Source organism: Protobothrops mucrosquamatus, unplaced genomic scaffold, assembly GCF_001527695.2.
Source record: "Protobothrops mucrosquamatus isolate PMUCROS unplaced genomic scaffold, P.Mucros_1.0 scaffold7582, whole genome shotgun sequence".
In the NCBI taxonomy this organism is placed as follows: domain Eukaryota; kingdom Metazoa; phylum Chordata; class Lepidosauria; order Squamata; family Viperidae; genus Protobothrops; species Protobothrops mucrosquamatus.
In genome coordinates, this window is record NW_015393381.1 from 1 (window position 1) to 10,491 (window position 10,491).

Consider the following 10,491-nt stretch of genomic DNA (forward strand, 5'->3'; position numbering starts at 1 on the left):
GCAGCAGCACACAAAACCACGCACTCTCTGCTCCACAGAAAAACCTCTCTCCACGGAACTAGTCCCTGGTGCCCAAAAGGTTGGGGACCTCTGATCTAAGGCCAACCCAGCCCAGACAGGACTGTTCTAGAGCAGACATTTGAGCCACATGCTATCAAGGATGTGCTCAGAAGAGTTGCTTGATCCATGCACAGGATGTATAAGGCTTTGCTTCTTCAACATTCTGCATTTGCTGATATTGAAGCTGGAACGGCTGGCTTTGCTTACATGCCCAACACTCAAACTCTTAGAAGACGGGCAGGAAGCAGCAGGCCTGAGTCAGTGAAAGATGCCGTTGCTGGTGACTCAGGAAAAAAAGTTTCCAGGTCTCCTAGTGACTCAGAGCCAACATGGAGCCCTTCTTGCTGGCAACCTGTTGGGGAATCCAAAACAAGGAGTCGTGCTGGCTGGGGAATTCATGTCATACCTGGAACAGGTGGGAGGGAGGAAGAGGAGAGGGGGAAGTCCCTTCTAGTCTATCTAGTTCTGCTCACAGTTTCACTTGGATGCCAGTCCTTTCCTTAAAGCCATCTTCATCACGGCTGCACAATCTTTCAGAAGGGAATGTTGCAGAGGGGAAGAGTTCCTGGCTGGCTGGCTACAAATGTGACCCCACCCAGCTGTGTGGCTGAATGAAAACTCCGGGCATTTGTCCTGGAGGCTGCTGGGCATTGCAGTGAGGCAGCATGGGGAAGGGGAATCAGAGCTTCCCACCACTTTCCATCAAAGAAAATGCATATAGATATATATTTGCTCTATCATAAATGATGGAGGATGGAGGCCTTCATTTATAGGTGGTGGCTGATCAAGACAGGAAGCAAAAACTTTCTGACATGCAGCATGCTGGGACTTTCCATCTGCACTGACCGTGGCAGAATCACACCCAGGGAACATTCACTCTTCTCCTTAAACCCCTGATGGGCCTTCATCTCACCCCCAGCTTACGATGAGATGGGTTGAAGTTGAAGTTGTCCTGAGCTGGGCTCTGGTCTTGAACCTCCCTCCCCTTATTTTTTTTCTTTTTTTCTTTTTCTTTTTCTTTCCTGCCTGTCCCTCCCTCCCTCCCTCCCTCCTTCCTTCCTCTCTCATTCCCATCTCCTTCCTTCCTTCCCCATCTCCTTCCTTCCTCTCTCTCATTCCCATCTCCCTCCCTCCCTCCCTTCCTCCCTCCCTCCCTNCTTCCTTCCTTCCTTCCTTCCTTCCTTCCTTCCTTCCTTCCTTCCTTCCTTCCTTCCTTCCTTTCCCATCTCCTTCCTTCCTCTCTCTCATCCTCATCTCCCTCCCTCCCTCCCTCCTAGAGAAAAAGGGGCCCAGCCAGCGCTCCTTACCAGTCTGGAGTTGTAGAGGGGTGACTTCATGGGGGAAGGCATTGGACAGCTGATCCGTTTTTCCTTTTGCCTTCGGTTGCAGAACCAGACTCGGACCACTTCTTTTTCCATGGCCAGCTGTTCCGCAATCAGGGAGATTTCCTCCGAGCTGGGCTTGGGGTTCTGCTGAGAGAAAGTCAACAATAAGAATGGATGGAAGGATGGAGCGGAGCTACCTTCCCCGTTCTGTAAGCTTCGGTGCTAAGGAGATTAAGAAAGGAAGGCGTCGAGTCCAATTTCTAGGGTCCTTTGCCTGCCCGTTTTACAGAAGCAACTTTCAGTTGAGCCAGACGGAAAAAGGAAAGCAGGATTGTCTCTCCTCTATCTCCAAGCATCTCCTCTGGCAACTCACTGCTTCTTCTTTGGGCTGGAAACCGTCCTGAGTTTAAAAGAGGGCCAGACTTCTCCCTGCTGGCCCATTTCCTACATACTGGCTTGCTTTTTTCTGTGGTGTCTTTCTCCTTATCCTTGCTGGCCAACATGCTGCCAACAATGGTCAACCTTCATTCAGCTCTGAGCATCCCTACCAGGACCTCTGCTTATTTCCCCTCAAGGACAGCCATGCTTACGTCCTGGAACCGTTTCTCCAGCGTGGAGCGAATGTTGGTCTCAATGCTGGTTCGTTTCTTTCTCTTGCGTCCAAACATCTCGCTCACAGAGGGGTAGGAAGTGGGGCTGCTGACGGACGAGTCCAAGGGGGAGGATTCTGTGGAGGGGGGGAGAAGAGGCAAGCCAATTTTTTTTTGTTGTCATTGTAATTCACTTTGTCTAACTAAGAGTCCCTTCATTCCCTCTGAATGTTACAAAGGGCAGATCTGAGTCTGTCGTTGTGTTTTTCTGGACTGTTCAACGTGACATTTCAGCAAGAGTCCTAAAGATTACGAAAGTTGGCATATTCTACGATTCTCAGGTTGCGCATCCCCACATTCCTCTATTTTGCCTGTGTTTGGGGAGTTCAAAACACTCTGCTGACCCCCAGTGGCTCAATGTGCTCATCACAGTCACACAGCCCAGTTTGGCTTAAGCACATCTGCAAACCTTTCATCGCCCATTTAAGTGCCTTGAATGTGCATGGGTTCTTAAGGTAGTTCTGTAGGGCATTGAAAGGGTGCTTCCCTCCTTCCGACCCACCCCCCAAAATAATGGAAAATATCCAATGAGCAAAGAGATAGAAATGGAAGAAGTCAAGGGAGGAAAAAAAAGAGAGGGGGGTGCAATAGAGTATCAACTTCAAACCTCAAGTTTTTGCTTTTACAAAATAATATCAACTAGCCATTTCGATAACATTAAATCTATCTAATTGGTAAAGCCCACAATCAAAATTTCATCCCCCCCCACCTTAAGCATGCTTCTCTACTCCCTTTTCCCTTCCTCATCTTTCCCGCTATTTACTTTGTATTTCGATTGTATCATATATTATAAACTAACAAAACTTTGAAAAAGAAATGGAAGAAGGCAAAACATTTTTTTTCTTTTAAACATCCTGTAATCCCTTGCGTTGGAGCGGCGTTGGGGGCAACTGAATAGAGCTGAGCATTTGCTGGCCAGATGCCCTTCCTGACACCTATAGAGAGCTCATAGCAAATATATTCTCTTTGTGCCCAGAGAGAAAAATTATCTGCCACTACCTAGGATTGAACTCTAGGCCGCCACGCTGCTCTGAAGAAGGCAGAACTTTATTGAGCCCCTTAAATATATAAATATATATAAATATAATCATACCTGCGTCACTCAGCCATTTCTCCAGGAGTGGTTTTAGCTTGCACATGTTCTTGAAGCTCAGGTTGAGAGCTTCAAAGCGAGAAATGGTGGTCTGGCTGAAGTCATTTCCATAGAGTTTCCCCATAGCCAGACCCACATCGCCCTACAGAGAGGAAAAGGTGTCAGAAAATGGACCAAAGCACCTGGGAGAGTGAGATCCTGATGTTATTGGCTGAACATTGCATAGGATTCTTCTCTTATCATGTTCCTTTTGCGGGAGCATCGTCTTAAATCCAGGGCCATCTTCTTTTTGAGTACATTAAATATTAGTTATACCGTAACATATCATTGTGATAGAATGATGTAACAGGGTTAATTACGATCTGCTAATTATACTCGCTATTATAGTACTGTAAAGCCACAGACTATCTTTGTAAGGAGCATGTGGGTACAAATTAGAAAAATAACTAAATAGGGGGAAAACTAATCAGAATTAACAGATTATGTATTTGTTGTAAAAAAAAAGTTCTTCATTGATTAAGCCTCAGGTCATTTACAAGAACAAGGAAAGGAAGAAAGAAAAAGAGGAAGGAAGAAGGAAAGAAATGGAGGGAGGGAGGGAAGAAGGAAGGAAGACGCAAGAAGTAAGGAAGGAAAAGAATGGAGAGAAAGAAGGAAGGAAGGAGAGAAGGAGAGAAGGAAGGAAAGAAGGAAGAAGAAAGGAAAAGAAAGGAAAGAAGGAAGGAAGTGAGGGAGGGGGCAGGGAGGGAGGAAGGAAGGAAGGAAGGAAACATATGTGCAGGACTCAATTCAAGGAGAGTCAAAGGCTTGGGTCAGGGGCGTCTCCAGAGAAGGTCCAAAAAATCAAGATGGCGGGCACGCCTCTGTGACTTAAACTTTGGCCCTTTTTTCCATGCCCTGCACATGTGTCCTTTCCTGCTATTTCACTTTTTCCTCTTAGCACAGATCTGAGCAGAAAGGCCTTTTCCTCTAAGCAAAGGTATGTGAATTGTCCAGGTGAGACCCCTCTCACCTGCGTAAACCCCAGTTTGATGCGCCTCTGCTTAAAAGTCTTGGCAAATTTTTCCAGCTCTTCCAAATCATTGGCTTCATCTGTTGCCATGGAGGACGACAAGTGTTTGGCCACTTGTAAGTGTTGAGGGGCCTCCAGGTGAGGCTCCAACGATGACCCAGGGTGTCCAGGACGTCCCATGGCCTGTTAAAATACAATCCGTTGTGGAATTGTCATTGCACTGCAGCTGCAACTCATCCTTCTCCAACCTTTGACAACCTATTCCAGAATTCCCAGCCACATGGGTCCAGACCAGTGGTGGGATTCAGCCGGTTCGCACCAGTTCAGTAGAACCGGTAGGTAAATTTTGCTGCATTCAGAGAACCGACTGGCTTCCAGAAATCCAGTCTAGGCCTCGGAGGCCTGGAGTGGGTCTCCCAAGCCTAGAGTGGCCTGCTGGAAATGCGTGGATGCCACTTCCAGAAGTCCGTTCTAGGCCTCGGAGGCCCAGGCCTGCATCGAATAAGAGAATCCGGTTGTTCAAAAACCACTGGTTCAGACACATCTGGAAGAGCACCCCGTTAGGAGAGCATCATGGGATCTACAGCGGCAGGCCAAACCACAGAGACCTTAAGCTTCTGATGCTCCCACAAACCAGCCACTTCTTTTCAGTCTCTCTTGTTCATGGATGGTGCCATCATGGACGTTCAGCAAGATTGAATCTCATTAGGATTAGGAAATCTATGGAGATTCTCAATCCTCCAGGTCATGGTTGCCCCAAAGGTACTTTTTTTCCCCAAAGACAACTTCCCTTCCTTGGTTTTTTTTTTCTTTGAAAGTGTTTTGCTTCTCATCCAAGAAGCTGAACCGAAGAAGATTCTTGGATGAGAAGCAAAACGTTTTCAAAGAGCACCCCCCCCCCCAAGAAAGTCCAGTTGCCTTTTGGAAAAAGCACCTTTGGGACAGGATTAAGAGGATGTCTATCAGGAAACCTCAGGTTAAGTAGGATAGACTGAGAAGCTGAAAATCATCCCAGCAAGAGTAAAGCTATTTCTGTAGTATTGGCAAGAAAAGTCCTTGAATGGGTCCCTATAGTTATCAGGCATCCAACTCAAGTTAAAGAAGACCTTCTTTTGAGTTCCATGATCTTAATCTTCTGGGGCATTTTAATGAGCTATTGTGCCCTGCAGACTTTTCAGAAGCAGAGGCAGACACCGAGACAGACAGAGAGAAAGAGTCAGAGACAATGCACTTAAAGTGTGAGCAGGAAACTGGTTGTGTCAACCTAGGCTTGGCAATAGGATTATGAATCCTGCAAGGTGAAAGATTTCATCACTGGCACTTTTTGTAGCATTGGGGGATGTGCTTATAGAACTTTGAACATTTGAAAATCCAAGGAGAAATATGGACCTCTTCAAAATATGGGCTGGAACTGCTGATTGGATTTGGCTTAGAAGAACTCAAAATAACAGAGTTGGAAGGATTTGGGGAAAAGATGGACTAGGGGTGACATGATAGCAGTATTCCAGGTGTAGGGTCTTCTGCTTGAGCAGGGAGTTGGACTAGAAGACGTCCAAGGTCCCTTCCAGCTCTATTCTGAATTTTTAAGTTAGAATTTAGGAAGGGACGGTGGAAGTCCTCTAGAGCAGGGGTCCTCAACCTTGGCAACTTTAAGACTTGTGGACTTCAACTGCCAGAATTCCTCAGCCAGCAAAGCTGGCTGAGGAATTCTGGGAGTTGAAGTCCACAAGTCTTAAAGTTGCCAAGGTTGAGGACCCCTGCTCTAGACCAACCCCTTGTTCAAGTAGAAGACCCTATTCCATTCCAGACAAGTGGCTGTCCAGTCTCTTCTTAAAAGCCTCCAGTGATGGAGCACCCACAGCTTCTGAAGGCAACTTCCGTTCCACTGGTGAATTGTTCTCACTGTCAGGAAATTCTTCCTTAATTCTAGCTCGGTTCTCAGTTGAACAGAATTTCAGCAAATGACAACCCTTATAATGACAACAGCAGCAAGTCAATGGATGGGACTTACCTGAGATGCTAAGCTGTGTCCATGCTGTGGGAGCAGAAGCCCACTTTGCTGCTGAGGAAAGGAGAGAAGGTTTGACTGGAGAGCTGAAAGAGATGGAGGAAAATTTTGGTCAGATACTTCGGCTCCACCAAGTCCAACCATATCCAGATGCAGATCATTGTCCCATATCCCCAATTTTAGAGTCTCAAAAGACACGCCCCCTCTTCTCCCCTTATTCCATTCCCTTGGTGACAAGGCGTCTCTAGCCTTCTCTTTCCCCAGTGCAACATTTCACAACTTGGTTAGTCATCTAGAGAAAGATGTTTGTGCAAATTAACCTCCCCTTCCCAGCTCACTAATACAAGTTGGAATTGCTCGAAATGAAAAGTAGAGTGATTCTGTGGGCCGGAAATGAAAGGGTCACAGCAGAGAGTCACTCTTGACTTCTGATTGTTGCATCCCATTGTTTTAAATTCAGAAGTAAAGTTTGTTATCTCTGACGGGCTTAATCTTAAGAAAATGACCTAGAATTATAGGTCGTCCTCCACTTACAACAATTCATTTAGGGACCATTAGAAATTGCCAGGGCACTGAAAAAGTGACTTACGACCGTTTTTCACACTTACAACCGTTGCAGCGTCCCCATGGTCACATGATCAAAATTTGGATGCTTGGCAACTGACTCGTATTTATGTCGATCGCAGTGTCCCAGGGTCACGTGATCCCCTTCCGACAAGCAAAGTCCATGGGGAAGCTAGATTCACTTTGCAATTGTATTGCTAGCTTAACAACTGCAGTGATTTACTTATTTTGGGCTCAATTGTGTAGCATCTACCCACCCCACAGGTTGCATTACAACTCCCATCACTCCCAGCCAGGTTGGAGCAAGTTCAGTCAAATGCCACCATCCCTGTCTCACAGGCACGTGGCTGTGACAATAAGACAATTTGCTGGAGGTGACTTGATGACAAAGATGAGGCAACAGCTCCTGAAGTCATCCATGCTTTGAATTGCCTGCCACCAAACAGACAAATTGGCAGGTGTCCTCCTTCTTCATGAGGCCTCTGTTAACACTGCGAATTGTTGCATGAGGTGAAAACAGGTTGGGTGTTTTTATTAAAAAAAAGGGCAGCACAGCAGAATCTTCAGCCACTGTATGAACTCTTCTGGTTGCACAACATGTGTGACAAGTCAGGACGGTGGTTGAAGACCCACATTTCAGCTGCGTTTTGGCTGGCACCCTCGTTCATACTTTTTCATCCATAATTTCTCAGCCTTTGGGGTATGATCAAGTGTAGTGTGTAATACTTTTTCACCCAACTCATCTCCTTCAGAATAACAGAAGAGTTGGAAGGGACCTTGGAGGTCTTCTAGTCCAACATCCTATTCAAGCAGGAGACCTAGACCATTTCAGACAAGTGGTTGTCCAGTTTCTTCTTAAAAACCTCCAGTATTGGGGCACCCACAACTTCTGCAGGCAAGTCGTTTCTACTGGTTAATTGTTCTCACTGTCAGGAAATTTCTTTTTAGTTATAGGTTGGTTCTCTCCTTGTTTAGTTTCCATCCGTTGCTTCTTGTCCTGCCTTCAGGTGCTTTGGAGAACGGGTTGACCCCCTTCTTCTTTGTGCCAGGAAATTTCTCCTTCGTTCCAGGTTGGTTCTCTCCTTGATTCTGCTCCTGCCTGTCACTGAAAACTGACTCACCGTGAATTACCTTTGGGTTTCTATTGCTGGCCTGTGTAATCCTGATCTTGCACCTCCTTCAGCAAAACCCTCACTTCGCTCCTGATGTCATGTCTCCAGGGGAAAGAAAACAAAACAGAACTGTTGAAACCACCACAGGGCAGGAACTGGTTCGAGTTTCATGCGCCTGGAAACTTGCAAATCAGGGGCACGCTTGTCAGCACAATTAGACTCACAAGTCCTGTGTGGCTCTGCAAAGGCTTGGCGACTGCTCCACTCCATTGTTTAATCATTTTACAACATTCGAGCCAGATAGGATCTAAATGAGCCAGACGTAAAAAATTAGCCCCATGGCTTTGCTTCCTAGTTGTAGGGTGGCTGGTTCAGCCTACTTCGGTAAGTCTCTTCCTGGGGGTGGGGTGGGGGGTGGGGAAGGTTTGGGCAGGAAAAGATGAGTGGCGATATCATCCATTTCCCCAAAGGAGAAGAGTGACAGGTGGCCATGGAAGCATGACTCTGTGGCTCCAGGCATCACAGGAGACTTGCTCTGAACTTTGACTCTGGAACCATTTGCTTTTAAAAAAAAAAAAAATTGGAGATATAAGGAAGCAGAAGAAACAACCGTGCTGAGCTGGCCATTCCAGGGCAGGGGAAATGAGCTCTTTGGTGGCCCAGCCAAATTTTTGGTCTTGGTGGGCTGGATTGCTGGTGATCTTGGATTCTGAAATGCCAGTTCTATTCATAATAAGACCATGTTCATCCCTAACCTGAGAGTGGATGAGCAAGTGCAGCGGTTGTGTGATCAAAATCTGGTTGGATAAGGGTGTAATGTTGTCCTCATGGAAATAAGGATTCCTAAGCTTGTGGTCCTTCAGGAGCCTTGAGATTAAGGGTGGGTAGAAAATGTCTACCTGGGACCAAGGGTTCTGCTGCTGAGGCAAGAGTTACAATAGTATGTGGAGGGGAATTTTGGAAGGGTGGGCGGAACAAGCTGGAGAACTTGCTGGTGTAGCTGTCTTGCTATCCAGGAGAATCCCTGAGAGGTCTGAACAAGAAGCTGCTAGCAACCATCACTGGAGCAGCCCCACTTTCTCCTCGCTATTGCCAGGAAGCTCCTGGAAGGACCAAAAGGCTTTAGAAACAGGAATTAAGCATTTCCTGGAGAAGGTTGCTCAGTTGTTGCCTGGAGAAATGATTGGACTCTTAGACCTCAGAGAAGGGAGAAGGAGCTGAAAGAAATAGTTCCTGACTACTTGAGGAACTGGTGGTATGACTCAGGACTACGGAACCGCATCTACACTGGGGTTTCTCAACCTTGACAACTCCAAGTTGCATGGACTTCAACTCTCAGACTTTAAGAAGTCCACACATCTTAAAGTGGCCAAGGCTGAGAAACACTGACCTACACAGACATTATAGAAATCAACCAACATCTAAAGATGTTCACCTTACCTTGCTGTCCTGCTGGGCTTTGAGAAAGCAGGAATAGTGGGACAGACTGCATAGGCCCTGGAACTTGCACAAGTTGCTGCAAAGTATGAAGAGAATTCACATTCTGAAGGAGAAGAAGACAGGTCAGATATACTAGGACACCCTTCCACAGCCAGCCCATCAATGGGCAACTGTCCCTCTTCTGCTTCAGATGCATCCTCCTGCTTTCTGCTTTCTCCTTTTTCTCTCTCCCAAATAACAACACCTTTGCAAATGTGTGGCCATTGTCAGCTTGCTCTTGGCTTGAGGAGCAACACTGGAAGCCCAGGTCATAGAGCCCTCATTGAATTAAGCCATTGTTTGTTTAACCAAGGTCTTTTTTGGAATAACCCCTTCCTCCCAATCCCCGACCAAGCCAGAAATCAGCGATGCTTTGCCCAAATGCCTTGGCTTATGTATTGGAGTGGCTCTCTCAAAAAGGCGTGGCCTAAACTGTGATTCTTAATGTGACATAAGGAGTGGAAATATTAAGGTATTATTAAGCATGACTGGAGAGTAATCATCTTTACTTGGTTTAATTTTAATTAAATTTAAATATAAATGAAAGCAGACCTAATTAGTTCTCTGGCCCCACCCTATTTGGGGGAGAGTGTCCTTTTATCACTCAAAGGCTAAATAAGTCCCTAGACCAGAAAAAGGTTGCCCATTCCTAGCATAAACCAGGATTCCCCTAGGACAGGCTTTACCCATTGCTCAAAAGCTAGGACACATTATAGTTTCTTTCATGTAGTACATGCAGTGGTATCCAGCCATATTGTGATATCCAGCCCCAATGGAAGATAGGACAACCATTTATCCAAGATGGTCTAAGGCAGGGATAGGCAACCTTGGCTCTTTTATGACTCGTGGACTTCAACTCCCAGAATTCCTGAGCCAGCATGGCTCAGCTTGGAAACTCTCCCTTTCCCCTCAGCATGGCTGGCTGAGGAATTCTGGGAGTTGAAGTCCACGAGTCATAAAAGAGCCAAGGTTGCCTACCCCTGGTCTAAGGACTCCTGACGTGGGCAGGGGGTTAGACTAGTTGACGTCTAAGATCCCTTCCAGTCCTATGATTGTAAGATTCTAGATGAGCAAGAGCTTTTGTAATCTACATCGTGAACCTCACTTACAAACTTTACAAATGCCAATAGCCTCATCTCCATAAATGTCCATGCTGAAAACCATGTCTTTCATCCATGAATTCAAGGA

At 46.3% G+C, this 10,491-nt stretch overlaps 1 protein-coding gene across 1 annotated transcript in view; it reads right to left on the bottom strand.

The window, feature by feature from the left end:
- Window positions 1-1,367: 1,367 nt before the first annotated feature.
- Window positions 1,368-10,491, bottom strand: part of POU2F3 (POU class 2 homeobox 3) — a gene marked incomplete at both ends in the record, with an annotated part of 10,672 nt that continues 1,548 nt past the window's right edge. Inside the window, 6 exons of the mRNA XM_015829912.1 lie at window positions 1,368-1,529; window positions 1,976-2,112; window positions 3,129-3,270; window positions 4,141-4,323; window positions 6,152-6,234; window positions 9,265-9,367. Of these exons, the coding sequence (XP_015685398.1) occupies window positions 1,368-1,529; window positions 1,976-2,112; window positions 3,129-3,270; window positions 4,141-4,323; window positions 6,152-6,234; window positions 9,265-9,367 (810 nt within the window). The remainder of the gene's footprint in view (window positions 1,530-1,975; window positions 2,113-3,128; window positions 3,271-4,140; window positions 4,324-6,151; window positions 6,235-9,264; window positions 9,368-10,491) is intronic.